The sequence below is a fragment of the Anser cygnoides genome, chromosome 3, assembly GCF_040182565.1.
Source record: "Anser cygnoides isolate HZ-2024a breed goose chromosome 3, Taihu_goose_T2T_genome, whole genome shotgun sequence".
NCBI lineage: Eukaryota > Metazoa > Chordata > Aves > Anseriformes > Anatidae > Anser > Anser cygnoides.
The window spans coordinates 13,359,021-13,382,166 of record NC_089875.1 but is presented as its reverse complement, the minus strand read 5'-3'; the positions used below and the strand labels follow the sequence as shown (position 1 = coordinate 13,382,166).

Here is a 23,146-nt window from a genome sequence, read left to right as displayed (position 1 = left end):
CCCCGCTCCCCAGGACAGCGCACCCTCACAGCTCCCCGACCCCGCTGCCTGCAGCCACGGTCCCAGGAGCTGATTCAGCTCTCAGCCAGCAGCAGCCTACCTGCCTGCTTTTCTTTTTTTGGTTGCTTTTCTGCCAGGTTAGCTCATCGCAGCGGCTCAGGCGGCACGCTGAGCTCCAGCGCAAGATAAGTTGTGGGAGCGGAGACTAGAGCTGGGAATAGGGAAGGGAAATCCCCCAGCTCCTGGGAAAACGTAAGCTGTTACATCGGGTCAGCCCATCTTACGAAGTCACAGCTGTAATTAACCCAAACTGAACTGCTAAGAGTTACGATAAAAATAAACAATGTTCCACATCCTGGTAGGAGGCACGACACCAAAGCCTGAGCTACAGTTTTAGAAAGCAATGCTCTGATGAAAGTGATGTTGTTAAGCAAAGAGATCCTAAACTAAAGCAAACAAAATCCCTAAGCAGGGCGCTCCTTGGTTAAGGAAAGCACTGCCACAGAAATCAAACCCAATAGTACTCAATGCAGTAAAAAAAATGGCTGGGAGGACATCCACCCTCTCTGCCTGCCTGACAAGCTTCGAAAGGCTACTAAAGCTGAAACAGAGATCCTTCCAAACAGAGATGTACTCCTAGCAAAGTCAAAAGGAGCTTGAACAGCTGCAAGGTACATAGGAAGAAAGGAAGGCTAAAATGTGGATCCAAAAGCACACAACTAAAAGTCACAGTTTAAATATTTCAGGAGAGAAAACGTACAAGAATTGATAGCTTACTGCATCACCCCGGGCAAGAGAAGCAAGGGCGCTCACCCACGTGAGAGAAAGGAATTGTGCGTGTGACTCTGCAAAATGGAAGGCTCTTCAGGTTAATCTAGCGCGGACATACTCCCTTCAAGCACCACAGAGGAGCTATCAGAAACCAGAGACTCTGAAACACAGTTGATAACAGAAAAGAGAAAGAGTCTTCAGGCATTTCCTAGAGACACTCACAGAATCTGAGAGTTTCAGTGTGCAATAGCCGAGCTGGTAAATACACGACTTCTCTCGCTACAAACACCCAGGCCAAAGGACCGGAGAACAGAAAATCAGGCTCAATTTAAAATGAGACGTCAAACAGAGCGAACGCTACAAAGTTCTGCGCCTTCATCTGCCAACTCGTTGAAACCAGAAATAATGCAAATAGCTGAAGTAACACAGCCGTGATACAACCGATACCTTTGCAGAAACAGCAGCCTCACTGAGCCTCATATGAGGCTACATGAGCTTCAGTAAAGGGGAAAGAAGGGCCTTTCGTTTCATAAGATGCTGAAAAACTGTGGAAAGGTCTACCGACATGAGATGAATGACCTGTAAGACGGCAAATGAAGCAATTTTGTTTGTTTGTTTGTTTTTTTAAGATACGCTGTGATAAAAATGAATGATATAAACAAATGAAATGGTCCTACAATTGCCTCGGAATACACTTCAAATCAATACGCAATTACCACCAAACACGAAGGTGTTAGGGTAGGAGCAAATCAGCAAATTACAGCACAGTCATTTAAATTATTAACATGGCCAACACTGCACACAGCACTCATAGACCAAAAATATCATAAACTACAGAGGGCTTGGGTACAGGGGTGATTAAACTGGCACTTTCATATCAAGACATAAAAATCTTTCTAAATCAGAGATGAAATAAAAGAGTAATTACGCAACTGCTTCATTCAATACCAGAAATATTTCCTCCAACTGAGCAGGGTCGGATAGCATTTTTTTCACAACCGAAAAAGCCTAACTCCTCTTTTACATTGTGCTGACCATGCCACGCAATGGAACAGTACTTAACAGTGAAAAACAAACGCAGAAGGCAGAAATGACTGGTATGGCACCAGAACAAGTTTTCACCCCTTCTTGCAGGTCTCACTTCAGATGAGAAAATTCATCAGAAACAGAAGATGAAAATCAAGAATTTTGCTGACGCGTACCTGCAATCAGAAAAGTAATTATGCTGCCAGTCTCTAAGCCATATTTCATAGGAAGCTAAATTACTTGACAAGGGAGTTTATTGAGGCATAGGAAACAAAACCAGAAGTGAAAATGTGATATGCAAAACTAAAGACTACTCAGCTCCAAGAAAGCTCTATTAGCAGATCATCTATGCTATGTTACAAATGCACCAACTCCAAGGTATTAACTTGATTTCACCATTGACTTCTTTTACCAATCCTGACAGGAGACAGCTGTTGACAAGAGAACAGATTTTAAGTCGTATGTTTTACTTAGACACCTAATGAGAGCTTTGTAACGTTAGCGTTTTACCTGTCTGTCATGGTAACCTATCTTCACTGAAAACTTCGAAAAAGAAAATCTTCTAGATCTATTCCGGACCCTCACTGAGAAAGTCTTGTGTCCAGTGCTTACATGCCTGCGATACACTAATAATTCAGGAATCTAGGTAAAACTTCATCTCCCGCAATGAATTTGAGTTGGTTAGAAGAGAGATTGTTGACTATGCATATCTGATAAAGAACTAACCACGCAAAAAAGCTCCCCGTTACTTTTCTTACTATGAACTCACTGTCACCTTCTCCAAGTCCTCTTGGAAACCTGAACTTCGGTGAGAGGGCAGATAATTATAAAGCACTGTTTTAAGTCAAAAATCTACTACTTGCCGTGCACTAGCACGTTTCCAGGTACCACCCAAACAGCAGGACTCACACCAGTGGGGCGGTAACAACCCGACACATCCTCGTTCCCACTGAATTTCCTTAGTTCAGTCCACACCACCCACTCTGAGTTTAAAATCTGAAACCCTCGGAGTAGATACTCTACCTGTTTTGTTATTTTTTCAGCAGATCAAGCGTTTCACCTAGATAATAGCAGGCCCACGCACTGCTGTAGCTCAGTTCAACGAAAAAGGATCAAGGAAGTAGATGCCAGTCTGCTCAGCTTTCAGCTCCTCCGAACTTTGCCAGGAAAGCAGGTTACAGAAAGGTCAGCATTTAGTAAGAATGTCAACATAACAAGATTGTCATCTTACTAAGGCAATAATCCCTACCTACCAACAGCAGAAATGCCTCCCTACAAGGCTCTCTCTCCCTGCTAAGGGGGCAAAACCACAAGTTACAAAGAATAGTTTGAAGCTGCCAGAGTACGTCCAGTACTTGGATCAGACCTGCTGAAATCCCACCACCGATGAGTGCCACGTTCACATGGCTAATCTCCGCTTCAACCAATTATTTCATCAGCCACTAAATTCAGCTATGGAAGATAGGATGAAGCAAATCAAAAAGGCTTTATTAAACTCCTCACAAATTTAGGATAAAGCCCGAGTATGCTCACATGCAGATGACACATACGGCTGTATTACTTCCTCTTTGTGACATTACCAGCAACCAGCTTGCATTATTATTTTCAGGCTAATTCCACGCTCCTCTTTGAAGGCACCTTGGGCAACACCTTGCCTCAAAACGAAACACACAGTAATTCATCCAGGAGAAAAGCACATCCCATTTTCCCTACGCTGCCCACAACCTGATCAGAAAGCTAGGAAGGGCTTCTCTCATCAAGAAGTAAATAACTATAATGCTGGCCTAGCATATCCTTGTTCCGATATATTTCCCTCCATCTCAGCTGCCACATGCAGCCGTGAGCTGTATGTTCTGTGCCCCCAACAAGAAGTTATAAATGCCAAACGAGCGGTGAACTGAAGGTGACAGCAAGGTAAGTACGATAATCACTGAGAAAACCTTGTCAATTGCATTGGAAATTAACAGGTTTGGTATGTATACTGGTACCGCAAATGGAGATATTCAGTCTGTGGTTAGAAGTAACATCCTTAAAATTAAGCTGTAATCACGGACGACAGTTAACTCGCATCCATCAAAGTCACATGCAGAGCACTGAAAAGATGCGATCAATAAGACAGCACAGAGTCAACAGGCCAGTTTTAAACCGCAAGAAAGCTGAGTGCATCGAGACAACAGCTTGCAGAAAAACAAGAGCCGGAGAGTGGAGCAAGCAGACGTGGATAATTAGAACAGCAGCATCGTACACAAATACTCAGAGCAAGCTGGCAAGGTAGGGAAAGGAAAACAATAAATCTTTTCAGTTAAGCAATTAATAAAGTAGGGAGTAAGTGCTCAAAGGGCACAATAACAAGAGGATTGAGGTCCTGAAACTCACACAGCATTCAAGCGAGCCGAGATTAAACCCAAATTGCCCCAGCCCAAACAAGGTTTCATTCTGGGCACATTCACTCCAAATCAGAGGTAACGTCGGCGCTACTTTTATACGCAGCGGAACCTCAAATTGTGGAATACCTCTAAACCTTTTGTCACAGTCCTGCCTATGCATACCCATTTCCTTAAGCAAACAAACTGGGATTACAAAACCCGACCAAGAGACACTGGGGAAGCACCCGGTTGAAGCAAGGCTTCCAAGGGATTGCACAGGCGACGAACCTCAGTCCTCCCCTCCGCCCTGCCACCCGAGGTAACCACCGGCACCCAAGGGAGCTGCATCCTCTCCGCCGAGAGTTCACCCAAGGTACACCACCGCTGAGTGGAAACCAAGGAATATGAGGAAAATAAGAAAGACGAAGTTGTGTTGGGGTGCTTTGCTTTAGCTCTGCTTTTCCGACGTTTGTGAGATCAGGGTTATGGAGGGAGCTGATGCCAGGCAGCCTCAGCAATGCCTTCCCTGACACCACAGGTTGTCCAGCCTCACCTTCTGTAGGGGTACAAGCGGGAACAAGCGGCATTTCGAGGTAAAATAAAGGATTAGCGTGACAGCGGGGATGCACGGCCCTGCTCGTTTTTGGGTACACGTCTCCCAGTCTCCCGGGAGAAAGGGGCTGGGGGGGGGGCTGCCTCGGGGACCCTCCTGAGGGGACTGGGATGGTGACAGAGAACAGGACAACACTCGCCAACGCCCCCCCCCCCCCCCCCCAAAATAACACGGACTTTAAAGGGGCGACCCCGCCGCTCGCACCCCGGGGGGCGGCAGCGCGGAGCCCCCCGCCCCGCTACCTTGTAGACGTCGCCGTAGGTGCCGCTGCCGATGCGCTGGATGAGCTCGAAGTCCTCCTGGGGGTTGCGCCGGGACAGGTCGCACACCCGGCCGCCACCGCCACCGCCGCCGCCGCTCATGGTGCCCGGGGGCCCCGGGGGGGTGAGGGCGGAGGGAGGTTCCCGGCGCGCAGCGCTCACCGCCGCCCCCTGCCCCGCTCCGGCAACATGGCGCCGCGCCGCCACACCGCGCCTGCGTGCCGCCCCGCCTCGAGCCCCCGCCCGCCCCGCTCCTCCCCGGCGGGAGGCGCATGCGCGGGGAAAGGGGGTTACTGAGGGGGGGGTTGGTGCCTGAGGCGGTGTGGGGGCACTGTCACCCTGTCATGGAGTCGTTGGGGTTGGAGAAGACCTCCCAGATCATCTGGTCCAACCACCGCCCTGCCACCAGTGTCACCCACTAAACCATGTCCCTAAGCACCACGTCCAGCCTTTCCTTGAACACCCCCAGGGACGGTGACTCCACCACCTCCCTGGGCAACCCGTCCCAGTGCCTGACTGCTCTTTCTGAGGAGAAATGTCTCCTCATTTCCAAACTGAACCTCCCCTGGCGCAACTCGAGGCCCTTCCCTCTAGTCCTATCGCAGGTTACCTGTGAGAAGAAGCCAACCCCAGCTCCCCACACCGTCCTTTCAGGTACCTGTAGAGAGCAGTAAGACCTCCCCTAAGCCTCCTCTTCTCCAGACCAAACAACCCTAGTTCCCTCAGCCACCCCTCACAGGACTTGTGTTCCAGGCCCTTCACCAGCTCCATAGCCCTGCTCTGGACACACTGCAGGGCCTCGATGTCCTTCCTGTACTGAGAGGCCAAAGCTGAACACAGTCTTTGAGGTGCAGCCTCACCAGAGCAGAGTACAGGGGGACAATCACCTCACTGGACCTGCTGGCTGCACTATTCCTGATATAAGCCAGAGTGCTGTTGACCTTCTTGGCCACCTGGGCACACAGCCAGCTCATGTTCATATGAGCATTGATTACCACCCCTCAGATCCTTTTCCTCTGCACAGCTTTTGAGCCCCTCTCCCCCAGTCCTGTAGCACTGCATGGGGTTGTTGTGGCCAAAGTACAGGATCTGGCACTTAGCTGTGTTGAACCTCATCCCATTGGCCTCTGCCCATCGACCCATGCCCATCTGCCTACCCTCTGGTAGGTCAGTAAAGTCTCCCCTGAGCCTCCTCTTCTCCAGACCAAACAACCCCAGTTCCCTCAGCTGCTCCTCACAGGACTTGTGCTCCAGGCTCTTCCACAGCTTCATAGCCCTTCTCTGGGCACGCTTCTGGAGGGAAGAGGAGAACCTGCCTGCAATGTCCACCAGCTTCAGTCAAGCTCACACACACCAGGAGACACGGAAACAGCTCTTACATTGGGAGTTATCCCAGTTGAATCTCTGTGGTGCCCCCAGGGGTCATCAGTCCTCCCTGCTGCCAGCAGCACCCTGCGGCCACAGAAGATACCTGACTGGGGCTGTGTGTGCTCACAGCCCATCCATCCATCTGCCACTTGGATCCAAAATACTACTTCATGCCCCAGAGGAAGCACAGAGAGCAAAGCTATTTCAAGGGCCTAGTTGACTCTGGATGTGGGAGATTGGGATGAGCAGGACAGAGAAGAAAGAGTGGGCAAGAGGTAAGCATGTGTCAAAGAGATGGGAAGGACAAAGGTGTGTAACAAGGGTGAGCACCAGGAGAGGGGGGACCAGTGCTGTTTTGTTACCTGGTTTGGGAACAGCTCACCTTCCTCTCCAGCAGGCATCACTCAGAGATGTGTTGCTATCGAGTACCACTTCTCCCAGCCAATACACTTACATAACATCCTCATCAACCTGACAAAGATGATCCAGCAGAATAAATGGCATCTGCTCCAGAAGTGATCAGCACAGCCCACGCTCTCCACTTCACAAGAAAAAGGCAGGAATGAGACACTAGTTTGCTGAGGAGGCAAGGTCCCAGCAGGGCCCCACCGTCAGCAGTGCTCACCCTCATTTCTACTTGTAGGCCACACACAAGTGTTTTTAAGCTTGTTGAATGTAAGCTGGTTGCCTTTTCCCTAGCTTCTGCAAGGGTCTGCGGACCTAGGGTTGGAAACGTGCTTTCTGGTGTCTCTGGAGGACATCCAGCAGCAGATGTTTCAGGAGCTGACGTCAGAAGCTACACGCTAGACAATTATGGCAGAACCTGTCTGAATGGAAACTCCCAGGCATTTAGAAACTGGAGCATTTCTGTCTGTCCAACTTACTTTAAATTTAACTCTAGGAGGAAATAGAGAACAAAGTGTATCACGGTGTGTCTGCATAAATCCACGCTGCACCCACATCCTGAATCTTACATGGCCAAAGCCGTATGATTAAATGGCTCGTGTAATACTGGGAAGTTCACAGCACAGCTACAAAACCACCAGCCTCACTGGTTTGATCATGGCGAGATCACTTTCTACTTAGAGGCACTTGTAGGTCTGGGGTTACCTCCTACTGTGGGTCTGCCTGGCACAGGCCAGCTGTGCTTGTGCCTGTTTTTTAAGTGTTCCTCCCCTTTTTCCTGTGAGGGAAGGAACGTCGGCAGTAACACACGCCTTTTCTTTCTCAGTTTTGGTGGGAACAGACTTGAGAAGTTTCCTGGGCATGGCTGCAGCTGTTCTTTGCAGGTGCATTGTGGCCACAGTCAGCTTCTTTTGGGAGAAAAGCCTCACCCAGCACGTCACAGGTTGTCTGTTCCTGATGACAGGTAATGGTAATGCTTCGTTCTAGTGAGCTAATTACAGGTGAAGACTTCATCAGGTTTCCCTTGGGTAGGCACCGTGCAACACCAGTAAGTGGAGCACGCCTTTCCTTCTCATCTCCAGTTATTGTGCCTTGCGTGAAGCGAGTCATTTACTTGTACAAGTGGAATAACCAGTAATTAAAAAAAAAAAAGAACAAAACTGAAAAGTGTTCTAGACCTCATGCAGCAGCAGGACAGGACCATGGGGGTAAAACAACCATTCCCTCCCCTTTACATATTAAATGATCTCTCTTCTCCAGAGCTGAACAGTCTGCAACTTGCAGACCTTGGTGTTGTACTAAATACTTAATGCTGAAATAGGAAAGGGGAAGACTTTCACAAAAAAATCTTAGTTGTAAAGTTAAAGGTTGTTTAAAGAGGGAAAGGTAAAATCCCCCAACAAGAAACCAACGCAAGTTTTAACCATCCCGACTCACAACACTATGCACAATGCTTTCCCTCATACCAAAGGAAATACTTTGGTTTGAGTAGTTGTAATGCACAGCATACTTTTTTTTTTTGAGTTTGGAAAGCACAGGCCTGAGGAAAGGCTCATTGTGCATGGCTAATGTAGCTGCCTAATGAAAAACATAGCCTAATGAAAAATGCCTAATGAAGAGTGACCCGACAGAAACCCAAGGCAGGGAGACGGGTGCCTGCAGACAGCTGGGGACTGACTTAGCCCCAGTGGTTCTCTGCAGAGTTACACCGTGGGAGGCTGCCGAGGGCCACCCACAAAGGTAGATTACCTGCTCTATAACCTTCAGATCAGATTATGTGCAGCACATGCAAAACAATTTTTCCTGGCTCCCCTGAGGCATGCAGCAGGCTCTGCTCCTGCAGAGGGGATTCCACATTACAGCTCCAGCTTGCTCGATCCGATTTTGCCACTTGGATCAGGTTTGATCACAGATGGAAGCTTTGGCTACTTTGCCTGGTTTGTAAGGCCAGGCTTGACTGAAGTCACAGAGGAGACTCCCTCAGTCTTAAAAGTAGAAACCAAGTTAACAGATTATAACTCACAGCCACAGAGCTACAGCTTCGTCTTGCGTAATTGGGTAACACATTGTAACTCCATGAATAAGAGCAATTATAACCTGTGTGCTACCCGAGATAACTTATATCAACAAAGCTGGGTGCAAGTTATTTGATTAGTAAGGCTTAACATTTAATTTGTTATTCACGTTATGCTACATCCCAAAACACCAATACAATTATTTCATTTGCAAGCATATTTTGCACTGTATCTCTGTGCCCTTACGCAGCCAGCGTTGCGTATGACCTGAACTACTTCCCCAAGTTCATCTGTAGCCTTCCTCATGACACAGAACATGGACACAGCTAGTCTGTATTTTGTGCCTGGTGCAGTCGGGGATTTATAGTCGCAGGCAGGTGTCTTTGCACAGCTTACCCTTTCATTAGCAGGAGCTGAAGTACACCAGAGACTCCTCTGTGTGACTGCTCACCCACTGCCAACACCATCCAGTGATGGCTGAAAAACATCCTCAGGACTTACTAAAAGAAACAGAAGTGAAGGGAAAACGAAATTCAGGATTCCGAGCACAAAAGCCTGATTCTTCAAAATCCAACCATCGCGTTTTACCGGTTCAGCAAGCTGTTGTCCCACGCTGCCCAGCAGAGATTTGAAAAGGAGACAGCTCTCAGAGGACAGAGATGGCACAGAATCAGATGCTTCAGCTCAACACGCTACATCTGTGAGGAGCAAGACATCTGCAACAGAAGGCTAAAGGGGGAAGAAAGCTGGTGTAAGAATTTAGGGCTATTCCTATTTTTCAAGGATCCGTACATAAAGGAATTAAAGAACAGTCACTGTTGCCAAATGAATCCTAGACAGAATTATACTTCTTTCCCCAGGGCATCATGTGTAATGACATGATTCAGTACCTTTTGCATTTGATTTTAAAGGTAGGCTTTGGTGCCCCCCTTCTCTTCTGAAGGCCCAAACACACCTTTTTCTTTTAAACCAGCATGTACTTGTGTAATCTTTGTACATGAAGGTCCCGTGTAATTTGTAAATAACCACAATTTCCATTCTGATCCCCCAAGCCACACTGTGGGAAGGATTAAACCACTCCTGTCCGTTCCTGCTTCTGAGGCATTAGCCTCTTTGTCAAGCTACAACATCTAGTAAAATACCCACCTCTGTCAAAATCATTTGCATCAACTGCAGTTTCACAGCTTGGAAATGGTCACTCTTGCAAGGCAGAGAAAGTTCATAAACCAGAAGGGTTACAGCCTGGCGCTTACACCAAGCAAAGCAGCAGGAAGTCAGAGCCCAGAGAACCTCTCTGTCTGGGCAAAGAAGCCACTCGCAGCAACAGAGGGGCAGTGAGTGCTAGAAGGGCAGCAGCCTCGCATTTTCCAGCACTTAATAGAAGTGACATGCAAGTTAACTGATGAGATCACCACGCTAATCTGTCAGGCAACGTTCAAGCTGACAGTGCTAGTCCCCATAATTAAGGGACTTTGGTGCTACGTTGATGCATCTGTCACAACTCATCCAAAAACTACTGTCCTCTGCCATCACCTAAAAGACAGCGTTGTCCTTGATACATAGCATCCACGCATTCATTGCTGAAGAGGTGTTTCACACCTGCCAGGCACAGGAAAGAGTGGGCTGGAAACCTGTAAGGTCCCTCAGGCTGCCTCGCAGAGGGCACAGGCTGTCAGGAACCGAGCAGATGCTGCTGAAGGAGCTGAGCAAACTCTACCGAAGGAGCTGAGCAATCAGAGAAGCAGTAAGGCTGGGTAATACAAGATGAACACAAAAAGGAACGATAGGGGTGAATATTGTAAGCACAGGGTTTGGAAGAGAAGAAGGGAAAAGAGAGAGAGACGGAAAGGTTGTTTGAAGAGCGAAGGGGTGGGAGAGGAAAGAAGGGGAAGTGAAAGAGAAGAGTGGTGGAACAGAGAATCATCAGCTTAATGCAGGAACCATCAATTAAATGATAACAGAAACAGTCAGTGGAAATCAGGAAAAGAAACAGAGCCATGTAAAGGAGACTAACACTCAACAATATCAATAAATTGGTCTGAGAGCAATCAAGATGCCAGGAGCAATGACAAGACAAACCAGCATCAGCGCTAAGCGCAGCTTTGGGGGTAGTCTTGCCCACATCTCTGTGCCTGGCCGTACCGCTGAGCACAGAGCAGTTTCTCAGCAAACACTGTCAGGTTCTGCTAGAGCCAGATCTTACCTGCTTGCATGTTTGTCTTGCCATAAGCAGATGAGTGCAGAAATACTCTCTCAAAATGGTTTGTGCACCTAATATAACACTGAGAAGGTTTAACGAAAAAATTGTTTCTACCTTGGGTGAAGAGCACAAACATCCATGTGTGACACTGAACTGGGGGGTGGCTGCCATGGTAGAAGGCACAACTTCCACCCAGAAGGGTGGCAGCCAACTTGAGAAGCGGGACCTCACAGCGTTCGAGGAGGAGTTGAGCAGAGTTCTGCTCGTGGGGTAACCAAACCCCATGCATTCAGCCAGGCTGGGAGGTTTGAGCTGAGACAAGACACGAGCTGCACAGGCAGCTCTCAACAGCAGTAAGATTTATTCTCCTCAAGTGCAATTAACCATGAAGAGTCAAGTTTTTTCCCTTTCCCAGCCAATGTACCAGAAGAAAAAGAAAAAAAAAAATACAGAAAACCCAGACAGACACTTCTAATTCTATCTCCATACTCCTCACAGCAGAGGAACACAATGCATGAGTCCATCCCAGCTTGCCAAGTTGCAAGTGCTTGTCCAAAATACCATCTGAAAGCAATTTACAATAATTCTCTACAGAAATACTTCACTGTCAGCTCAGCAACCCTGGGAAAGCTTTGAATTAGACTATCACCCCCAAAACACCTTTTGCATAGACCGAAAGAATTAAGACCTCTCCCTCTTCAGGAAAATTTTTCCATATGATTCTCTGCAGACAGAAGTCAGCTCTAATTGTTCACTCAGTCTGCAAGTTTTTCCTTTTGCCACACTGTGCCCTTCAAGCAGCATTATCAAGCACGGAAAAGTATTATTTTTATAGAAAGAAGTCTTCACACTAAAAAGCTAAAGCTCACCCGATTGAAACACGCTCACTCCGCAAGGAATTAATATGAAAAATAATTTATTTTCCACTCCAAAAATATCTGAATAGCGACATTTCGCATTCATCACAAACTAGCTTTAAAATAATACAAGACTGCAAGACACGTAGGAAAGCCCTCCATCAGGTCCTGAAGAAGAGGTGGAGACTTCTTCACAAGTGTTTCTGAAAAACATTGCTGAAGGTGAAAAACCATTCACATGTAGTACTACCATATACATCTTTGCAGTATGGCAAATGAAGTCTTTCTCTCCTGAATAAACTCCTCACGATATTGAGAGGCTTTGCCTAAACAAGGATTTGAGGACTCTTCCTCATTACAGTATTTTACATTAAAAACGTTTGAAACTCTAGCTGGTATCTTCCACCTCTCCTGAAAACCGAAGAGCAAAGCAACAGCGTCGTTCACCCATACGAAGCGAAGTGAGCCAACAAATGGCACAGGGTTTGGATCAGCGGGGTTCCACCAGTTCACCGCCATGCTGCTTTCAAGTGTATCAGGATTCACGTACACCTTAGACAGTGCACGTAAGCTACTAATTCCCAGCAGCAGAGATCTTCCTGTATTTGTATATGAAAGCAACTGTCTTTCCAAGGCTAACTTCATAGACGCCATCCGGCACCAGCGACCCAAAACATGGCTGTCTGCTGCTGAGAACGGGTTCTTCAACACCTTTCACCACGGAGGAAGAATTCCCATCACTACTCGAGGTCTCCACAGCGGTCGTTTCACCTGCACCATCAGGAATGGCATTAGGAGGTTCGTTTTCACCACTCTTGGTAATGCTGTCCATGCGCTTATGGAGATCTTGACTCAAGAGCAATACAATAGTCCCTCCAACACGAAGCACTCTGGCAATTGCAGGAAAAAAAAAAAAAAGGTTAGGCGTTCATCCCGCCTGGATTCATTCATCCGTGCACAACTCGACAATAGCAATACTTCAGGTGCCAATTGCACGCAGTATAACGCCTAAGCATGTTAAGGGTAATGGCTCAACTCAGTAAGCTACATTTCTGAAGGGAATTTAAATTCCCCGTCTTTGTAACTCTTGCTGACTGGGAAAAATGGGCCCTTTATTGACTTCCACGCATTTCTGACCTCAGGAGTTCTCCATTTGTTGAGCAGTGAGGATGGACTCAGCTTTTTTGCTTTTTGTGTTGTTCCAAGGACCAGGGGCACCATCAGCTTCAAAACCCATTTTTGAGTCTCACTCTGAGAAGCAAGCCCTAAGCCTCCACCAGCATGCAAAGGAACAGCTTCCCCTCACAGCAAGAGAGAGCGCTTTTCACATTGGTAAGGCAATGCTGAAGCTGGCCTTTCCCTTTGACAGCTTTAAGAAGTCTGTCCTTTCCACGTTGCAGTGACCCTTGAAATCTCTCAAACACAGGAAACCAAGGAAAGTTAACCATTGTTTGTAACTCAGTTTTTCTTAGTACAGGAGGAAATGCTACACTTGGCTTTGAGAGAGGGAAAAAAAAGACCATCCTGGCTGTGCTCACAGCAAGTGCATTGAAGGGTCTTACTGGTGGGGCTCTCGTGATAATGGTCCCTGCCTCACCTCCACCTTCCCAAGGAGATATTTTGCCTAGGATGCCCCAGCAGAGGAAACGAGACCAGAAGGTAAGAATGTCAAACAAGGCCAAAAGGAGGGATGGTCAGCGTAAGACTACCCTGCCATTCTGGGGAGCCACCTCGCCGCCTTTACCATCTTCTCACCACATTCCTGCACTGAGTGTGATCAACACCCACCGAAGTCCAGTCCTACAGAAAGGGTTTGTTTTCAGCAAAGAACTCAAATAAGGAGACGGACAGTTTGAACCACCCGTTAGAAGCAGCCTGCTATTAGCTTGGTTTCACTCCGCCACAAAATGACAGAGTGAGATATGAAAGGAGACATCTAAAAGATGACCAGGTGGCTAGCTGGATTATTGCAGCACACTGCCAGAAAGGAGAACGCCTTTCACCATTTTCCCATCTGAGATCTCTCCTGCCAAGGGAGGCTGGTAAAAGCTTGGTTGTGAACCCAAAATGAAAGCCTATGATTTTACGCAGACCTTAACTGAGAAAGGATTATTGCTTTATTTGCCTATCTACGCCTTCAGTTTGGCTAGGTTACCCTCTTCTCTTTCTTCTTTCTCTCACCATCGTGCTGTGGAAAGAATATTTTTGAGTGTGGTTCAGCCAACAAGCTCATTCCTTGCTGGCTTGCACTCCCATCAGCGCTTCCACAGCTTGTGAAACAAGTCACAACAGCCACTAACTGGCGGGTAAAGGACTCAGACTTCCACAGCCTGCGCAGCATCAGATTACAGAGCTGGAGAGTGTTTCAAATAAAACAAACCTGGAGCTGACTGAGCGCTTAAGATCACCAACCATAGTTACGTTTACATCAAAGGCCACACATACCTCTCCATCTCCTGGAGAATATCTGGCAGGAATCGTACGTCTTTTGTGATCTTGAACTTCTTCCCAAATGGAATATCCGAAATCACGGCGTCAAAACTTTCTGAAGTCAACGGCAATGCTGCAGAATAAAGGGAGGTCTTTACACCTGACTATCTGAAAAATGAACAGCAGCCATTGCATCGTTCGCCTTACCAAACTGCCTGCCAGCTCTTTCACAGGTTACACACCCAGATTCACAGCTCCTTCTCTCTATATCCTCACAAATAACACCACAAAGCTACCAATCCAATGCAGACTGGGTACAGACAAACCCGTAAGAGCATAGCTTAGCTTGTGATCTTCCCTGTTACTGGTGTTGTGCTTGCTCCAACAGCAAAACTCTCCTAGCAGGGCACTGCACGGTTCCAAACTGCTGCTTCTGAACACAAGTGAAACTTTATAAGCAAAATGCAAACGAAGGGCTGAGCTCGCAAGCACTTTGCTTAGCACAGATGTTCAAACGAACACACATTAATGGCAAGGAGCCACATGTTAAATTCCCCTCCACCCCCTCTTTTTCCCAAGAATCTACTTAACTTTCAGCCAGAATCACTTGGATTCTGTTGGAACTCACGTCTTTGAAGTATTTCCGCGATATTGCTGCATCCTGGGAATATATATTTTTTGACTATGACACAGCAGTGCACCCTTGTGGTGATGAAGAACAACCACACACCAGGCTGGCTTGGCCCGAGTAAAACCAACATGTGAAAGGAAAAGACCATGGGGTTTTCATCCCTCAGGATGCTCAGAACTTGACTGGATAAGGTGAGCAACCTGAACCCTGCTTTGAGGTTAGCCCTGCTCCAAGCAGATTAACAGGACTAAAGACCTCCAGCAGTCTCTTCCCACCTAAACCCTGCTGTGATTCTATGCCAGCCTTACCAGAACTGGCTTGAGATGCTTCTTGGACCATTTTGTGGTTGTAAATTTAACATTAAGACAGAGTTACTGCCCAAGTCTGAAAATTATTGTTTTCATTGTCTTCTGCTGAACTTATTCTTGCCGAAGTTCAGAGGGGGAGAGGAACAAACTTACCCGGTCACCAGCCAGCTATTTATTTAGAGTTCGTTCTATTACAGACCACTCAAGAGTACCTACGCTACCTGTATAACCACGGAAGGCTTCAAACATGCCTCACCTTGAAAGCTTACAGACATACCTTTCACAGAAGCTTTAAGTAACTCAATCTTATCCATCAAACCTGCAGTCTTAATATTCACATCTGCGCCCTCTAATTGTGAATCACTTATATCTGTTCCCCAGTAACAGGCTTCCTGTTCAGAGAAAAAGAAAAAAATAGTTAACAAACGTGTATTTATTTAACAAAACCTTCACAGACTTGCCTTGCTGCACAGCTCTTCCAAAACAAACCACTTGCTTTGACATCTATGTAGAGCAATACGTAGATTAAGACGACAGAGCAATGGAGAAGTTTCTGCTATCTTCACTCCTTTCGTGTTCTGGGCTACTCAAGACACCTTTATTTCACAGAAATATTGAGGCTATGTCCTCACAGACGATCCCAGCTGTCTACAAACAGCCTCACTGCCTAATAATTTTCTAATACTGAAATTCACTGTACTGTCACACTGACACCTCCACTTCCCGGATAAGCCCAGGCGATTTTAAAAGAAAGCCCAAGGTTGCCTCACACAAACCCTGCACTATCAACACAGGGCTCCCAGCACCCACTCACACAGGTATGTAGGACTTTATTTTGCATTCCTGTGGAGGAATGTCTGAACTAAAGCACTTTAAACAACTGTCTATAAAGACCATTTTGGTTCCAGCGTTCCATTAATGGACGTCATCATAACTGTGGCATAGATGTTTTTCTTGGCACAACTACAAGAAGTCTTGCAAAGCTCCTACCTATTACGACCGCGATACTTACGGGCCACTCAGTGGCAGCTTCCAGCAGAATTGTTCCTAGCCCACACATGGGATCTAGCACAAAGTCACCTGCCTACAAAAAGAAAGGGGTTATCGCATCCCAAACAAGGTAAGACTTCTCCCTCAACACAAAGCATACTCAGTCATGGACTGATCACCTGCACAGTCCCGCTGACTCCAGAGCAGGTAAAAACAGTCACTGCTTTATCAGGCCAAACTTGCAGATGATACAGTAAAGAAGTATGACAATACTGTAAAAAGCATAAATGGCTTTACTAGAGACAATGCATCACTGCATCTAGTCTTGAGGTGACATTTAGGAAAAAAACATGACTAGACTGCAGACAGATACTGGCATCAAATTAACCTGTGAAAAACATCACACTGGCTTCCGTTTTTACTTGGGAGAACAACCCCAAACAAGCTTTGACATCTGGACAGTGACAAAACCCCTGCAATTTAACCATATATCTGTACAGAGAGTAATAACTATCCTTAGAAGGCCCTTGGACTAAAGAAGATATGAGGTTGAACACCAGGTGACAGTGCAGTCTAACCACACAAAAATTTCCAGCTCTGTCCATGTGGATTAAAGCATGAAGAATTAAAATCACCACGCTGCTTCAAAGCTTCCAGCTTCAGCCTTGATGAGCAGCAAAGGACTCACTCAGGACTCTACACCTTTGCCATGAACATTCACTTACACTGATTTCAGCCAGAGATGCCATGGCCCACGCAATTGTTGACCGCAGCCCTGCTGTTTTGATATACTCTCTGTTTGCCAATGGAAGCCTGTAGACAGCAAAATCAGTGTAAGACAATGGTACAACAACATAGAAAAGCCTACATAATATAAAATACAAAAAGAACTGAACTTTCCAGATCTGTAATCAGAAACCACAGTCTGCTTTTAGCCACTCACTGCAAAGTCTGGAACACGTGCTCAGGTTACCTTCAGACAGACCGCAAGACGAATACAACAGTCCAGTGAATATTAATCCAGAAGATAAATACAGTGGACAGCAAGACTATATAGAAATTGTGCCTGTTCTGGTACTGCCAAAACAGATCTGGTGATGAGAACACCTACCTGAAAAGAGGAATCCCCACAACTGAGTGCATGTCATTAAGATGTACGAAGATCTGAAAGAGGGAAAAGTAACATTAGAATTTCTCAACTTGAGATGACAATAGCTTAAACTCATTTAAACCAGACAGAAGATATTTCTATGAACTTCCGATCATACCATTTAAGAACAAAAATACATGCTCTACAAATTTATGATTATTTGGAAGAAATCACACTTGATAATCTGAATGCCAGTTTAAAGATGATTTAAGATTTACGCAAACTAGGAAGGGATTTGTCAGTCAGGGATCCATCAGCAAGCACTTCAATTTCTCCACGAAGTATTTTCTTGACATTTTTAACTATAAAACCACTTACTCTAAACAGAAGATTGTTCACTGTATACTTGTATTCAGCTTTTTTTTTTTTTCTCTAGAAAAAGCAGTGCCATTAATAAGTGTTTTACATGGAAGGCAGACATATATAAATATATATATATTTTGGGGCAATTCTGGAAGTAGCAACAGGCCACCTGGCAGACAAGTGCCACTACCTCTAGATCGGGGTTCCGCAGATCAGCCCGCCACCTAAACTGCTTCATGAGCGCTATGCCAATTGCTCTTCCAATCTCCTGTGAAGGGAAAGACCAGTAAAAGACATTAAAAATAAAAGAATTAAGAAAACTACAGATCACAACCTTGATTACACAACCCTCATAAGTACCTGGGAAAAGAAAAAGTCTTTCTTTACTGCTAGAGAACAATTTATACAAAGACCAGAAGAGGTGTACCAGGACAGAGCGATAGAAACACACCTCAGGATAACATGGCTGTTGCTCACCTTGAGTGTGGGAGGCTGAAGTTCAAGTCCTACCCAAGGTAAAACAAACAGCTGTAGTCATTTTAGAACTATGTATCACATGTGAAGTATTTCTGATGACTGTAAATTAGATCACCTGAAGGAACCTGTCAATGCATAACTGCAACTCTCAGTTTTAATGCTTTTATCACCTCTGGAAAGTTGTACCTTCAGCATAAGAATTCAAATGCACAGAACCAATTTAAACAAACGCTGGTGCTGGCAGGCTCATGTGTCCCATCTTCCCAAGATACCAGCTTTAGCAGAGAGAAAAAAATCTAACTTGTTGTTTTCAGGTAGGAGAAACCTAAATAAACTGCAGCTACACATTAATTTCCATTTCGTATGGTGAAAATACAATGCAGATGAGAACAGTGTTGGACAGAAGGGGCCTCTACAGATCTCTACACCACCTCTCTCAGAATGGTTGGGGCTCTTCAAGGCTGAGTGCTGACACCCCAAGGACCAAGATGCACTCTCCAGGATGTGTCCCAGGGCTGCACCACCCACCACCCTTCTGGGAATTTCTTCATGATACCCAAAAGAGCACCCTTCCAAGCTGCATATTCTGGCTTTTGCCCCTTGTTACGCAGTCTGCCTCAACTGAGAGGAGCGTGGCTCCGCTATCCTTGCTACGACCCTTGAAGTAGCTGCAAGCCACTCACAGATTGCTCTTCAGACTTGACTAGGTTTCACCTGCCCAGCCACTCGACCTCTTACCTTCACTTATTCTCATTAAAAGACATTGATTCAAAAAGCTGTTCAGGCTAATCATGCCTTGAAATTAATAACAGCACTTGTATTTCCACTTGCTTAACGTAAATGCAAGTTTTATGAGTTTTTTCAAAAATTTTTTTTGAAGATACAGAAAAAGTTCAGACCAGTTTGTTATTCCAAAACATACAAAACACAAATTAAATTGCAAATAAACCACACGCCTCCTTTCACTTTCACTACATCCTTTTAAAACACAGATACTTTAGCATACCTGTGAAGTAAGTATTTTGGCAATTGCTCCACTACAGCGACAAGAAACTCGGAAGCTAAAGCTATGCTTCTCATTCTCAACAGGTTTCTCTCCACTGCTTTTGGAAGAGTCTTCTAAAGAAGCCTTGGTTTCAGTTTGGCCTTCCTCATCACTCTTCCTGTCTGGTACCACACCATTCTCTCCAGCTCCTGCTTGACATTCCTCAGACACAATCTCTCTTACTCGCTCTGTTTTCTGTCTTTTAGTTACAACATTCATCTCTTCTTCTGATTTTCTCTTGCAAGGTGATGGGTTTTCCTGAGAGACACCATCTTTTTTCCCCTCACAACCACGAAGGTTTTTCCAAGTAGCGATAACATCCAGCCAATCCTTTGGTTCCTCAATGACAAGACTTCTAATTTCATGCAGTATTTTCCCTGGAAGAAAAAGCTAGTTTCAGGTTAAGTAGTTCAATCTCAGCATTTGATGTTCCCACAGAATGAGAACATCTGTCAGGGACTTTGTTTAGATCTCCATAACGTGTGAATCCACGAACTGCAGCAGCATACATCACAGACACAGCCAAGCTCTCAACACCCACAAACCCTATCAGCTGAAGACCCACACATCCATCTGATTACAAGCTTTGCAGAACCAAGAATAACTTTTGCAGGGCTTGAATTCTGCAGAAGTTCAGCAGCTCTAGAAAACCAGACTACCTCAGAGTCATTCCCAGGGATGGAGCACCAGCCTACCATATCGTCGTCCTCTTAGTCCAGAAAAACATTTGGTTCAGGATTAGATATCCAGGACACTTTCCAGGACTGACAGACATGAACATGAACGGCTTTGATTCGGCTCAGAATAAAAGTCACAAGTTTATTCTTTTATTAAAAAAAATATCTCCTTGCTATTAATTACTCTTCCTTCAATCCTGCAAAGTCTCCAATACACACCTAAACTTACACCTACCTGTAGTGTGTCCTGTTGACTTAACTATGACAAGAGAGGCACAAGAAATACAGAGGCCAATTCATATAAAAGTCTTGACTCTGGTCAGGGAAAAACATTTAAGTATTTCTATTTCTCATTTTAAATTTCATAATCATAGTTAAATTTGATCCTTAGAGCCAAAGGCCTCTTGTAATCTTTCAAATAAAACCCTACCCCCATACAAATATCAATCCATCTTACTCAAAATTCTTATTTCAACACTGATAAAGTGACACGAGTACTTGAAATTCACAAGAAATCTGCATACTGAACAGTTAAGTGATGCAGAATATGTATGGATCCACATCACCTAAAAAAAAAATGACTCACTGTTAAAACACATACAAGGGGTCCAGAATTGGACTTCAGTTTTGTTAATTTTTTTGGTGTGGGAGTGGTGTTATACATATATACATGCGTACTATGCCAGCAGAACGTCAGCTGGTAAGACGTGTATTTCAAACATTTTTAAGCTGTTTTCAGCACAGAAAAACATATTTGAAAGCATAGTTGGGTAAAAAACAACAAAAAGAAAGTCAAAAACCACAACTTCAGAGTTGATTCTTCTCAGTTAGAGCTACAGATGATGAAATTGATCGAATGTTAATTTTACAAATAGGACATGAGCTTACACTTGAAGTTTTTGAACCCATGTCCTGCATGCAAAAAGAACAGGATGACTCGAGGGGAACAGTCAGCGCAGTACCTTTATTTCCTGAAACGGGAAGCGGGTCGTGTTTCTTAATCAGCAAAAACAACCTCTCTCCAGACTTGATTTTCTTCAGTTCGCTCGGCTCCGCGTCAGTGGTGAAGAAGACTTTTCCCGAAATATAGTCCACCTTAAAGGGAAGGGGAAAAAAGAATATTTTCTGTGAGCGCTTCAGCGGCTCAACAGCACCACCGTGTGCCCTACCACGTCTTCGCACCGAGAAGAACCCAGCAAAGCACAGCTAACCAGGGGTGGCGAGGGGACGGAGATGTTGGTCAGCACAGCCCTCAGAGCTGCGGAGCGCGGTTTCGCGAAATAAATCATTTTAGTGCCTCTACGAGCCGGCTTCTTCCTGGTGTCCTGTCATGATTTTACTCCCTAGAACCTCCTTGGCGAACGCAACAAGAAATATTTAATTTTACCGCACGATATATTGAAATTAGCACGGACTCGCAGCGAACGAGGCCTGCTTCTCACCTCCGTGGCTCCGAGCCTCGCTCGCAGCTCCCGGGCCAGGAAAGGCTCGAGGCCGCGGCCCGCCGTGCAGAAGTACCGCCCGCCCGCCGCCATCTTGTCCCGCCCCCGCCGCCATTTCGGGCCGCCCCCGCCCAGGGGGCAGGCTGAAGGAGCAGCAACACGTGCTAAGGGAGGGAAGAAGTACCGAGAAAGAGGGGTTGTTTCAAGTTTTTTATTCCAGCGCTGTTGACACGTGACAGCGGGCAGAACAGTTTTTCATGTCAACGTAATCATAAACACCGGGTTCTCGAGAGCTGGTGTGACCCCCGTGCCACCAGGGCACATCACTGGAGCGTCATCTCCCTTTTGATCCTTGCCTCAGCGAGATGATCAAATGTGAGATGATCAAATGTTCCAGTGCAGCTGTTGCTCCATGTACTTCGGCAGAAGACTGTATGATCTCTTCAGCCCAGGCTGATGAAGAGAGGGAGAATTATAGCAGCGTTCCTCCTTCTGCAGATGTTAAAATAATATCTACGCCCACACAACTTAGGAAGAAAATTTGCTGATACCCCCTGGGGTGACTCAGCACCCACAGCTCAGGAACAAATGGCAAGACGTCAGTTCAGGCCCAGCACCGACAACCTTACATGCTGCAGCATCCATGACCTCACATCTCTGCAGTCCAAAAGCACCAAAGCCACCCAAATATTTCTGTAGAAGTGAGCAGGCAAAGAGAGTGTTAGCGTAGCAACCACATAACCACCAAGTGATTATATGAAGGTGCTTTATTCAGCGCTGGAAGCCGGGGCAGGTGCCCAAATCTGGCTTCAAGTCCCGTTACTTCCCAGCCATTATTTATACATTCAACATTACGTAAGGTATACATATTCATTACAGGTTGCAACATCAGCCTCGCATTCCATTCTAATTAGCTCCCCTCCCCTTTGCACATGCGTGGCGCACTCTGGTGGTCGTCCAGGTGGTCGTCCAGATGAAGTAAGGAGTCTTCCTCTCCGCTAAACTCTTTCACCTTTCTCACTCGACGCATGCTCCCTCCGCTCCTTGGTTCTGCTTCAACTCATTTCAGCATTTCCAGGCCCTTATCCAAGGTCAGGTTGTACCTGTTCCCTCCCAGGGTTCCCCTTCAACGATTCCTTTAAATGTTCAGTGTACTCCCTAGGTTTCCAGTGTACATAGATTAATTGATAATGTAAGTACATTTGGTAATGCTTAATTATACTGTATGTCCCATCACCTAAGAGACATTAGTAAAACATCCATTCGATTCTCCCCAACACTAACATTTCCCCCCTTTGAAAATACTTCACTCATACCAAGAGCAAGTATTTTCATTACTATTAGGTTGAATCAGGTTAGTAGAGGTTAGTGAGTATAACTTGATATAGAGATTAGTAAGTATAATCTTAACGCATCTTCATTAGTCTACTATCTTATTGATTCCTCTATGCCTGCTTGTTAACGCTAGTACTATAGGATGGGGGTGGAGTAAGTGGGATAGGGTGTTCTGGGTGATTCCCAGTAACCTACTAACCTCCTTAACCACATTGGCAATGAAATGTGGTCCCCTGTCTGAAGAAATACCCAATGGTACACCAAATCTAGGGATTATTTCCTGTAGTAACCATTTTACCGTTTCCTTTGCTTGCTTGGTGCGACAGGGAAGGGCCTCCGGCCATCCTGAAAAAGTATCAACCCCTACCAATCGGTATTTATAACCTCTTGCTTTAGGCAGCTCCACGAAGTCTATTTGCCAGTAATCTCCAGGCTCTATCCCAGCTCTAGTTCTTCCTATCTCAGCATGTTTCCTTG

At 45.8% G+C, this 23,146-nt stretch overlaps 3 protein-coding genes across 8 annotated transcripts in view; 1 reads left to right on the top strand and 2 right to left on the bottom strand.

The window, feature by feature from the left end:
• Positions 1-5,250, bottom strand: part of MAP4K3 (mitogen-activated protein kinase kinase kinase kinase 3) — an 82,678-nt gene extending 77,428 nt beyond the window's left edge. For 4 of the 5 annotated variants that reach the window (XM_066995478.1, XM_066995479.1, XM_066995481.1 and 1 more), the window contains exon 1: positions 5,019-5,249. In XM_066995478.1, coding sequence (XP_066851579.1) covers positions 5,019-5,138 — 120 coding nt within the window. In that variant the 5' untranslated portion in view covers positions 5,139-5,249. Of the gene's footprint in view, positions 1-5,018 lie in introns of all 5 variants that reach the window. The other variant, XM_066995480.1, reaches the window with a different exon arrangement.
• Positions 5,251-7,144: 1,894 nt separating this feature from the next.
• TMEM178A (transmembrane protein 178A) lies at positions 7,145-10,503 on the top strand. The gene is given in 2 exon segments (XM_013196214.3): positions 7,145-7,789; positions 9,040-10,503. Coding segments are annotated over 2 exon segments (321 nt in total). The 5' UTR covers positions 7,145-7,670; the 3' UTR covers positions 9,242-10,503.
• Positions 10,504-11,923: 1,420 nt separating this feature from the next.
• Positions 11,924-21,478, bottom strand: THUMPD2 (THUMP domain containing 2). 2 transcript variants are annotated; one of them, XM_013196149.3, is made up of 10 exons: positions 21,335-21,478; positions 20,855-20,987; positions 19,177-19,592; positions 17,884-17,961; positions 17,352-17,404; positions 16,966-17,053; positions 16,263-16,334; positions 15,528-15,642; positions 14,327-14,444; positions 11,924-12,771 (listed from the first exon to the last, which is right to left on the bottom strand). In XM_013196149.3, the coding sequence occupies exons 1-10, from the start codon at positions 21,425-21,427 to the stop codon at positions 12,456-12,458; spliced, it is 1,482 nt and encodes a 493-aa protein (XP_013051603.2). In that variant the 5' UTR covers positions 21,428-21,478; the 3' UTR covers positions 11,924-12,455. The 2 variants fall into 2 exon arrangements, with proteins under 2 accessions (XP_013051603.2, XP_066851599.1); XM_066995498.1 differs by lacking the exon at positions 21,335-21,478 and adding an exon at positions 21,104-21,279.
• Positions 21,479-23,146: the final 1,668 nt, after the last annotated feature.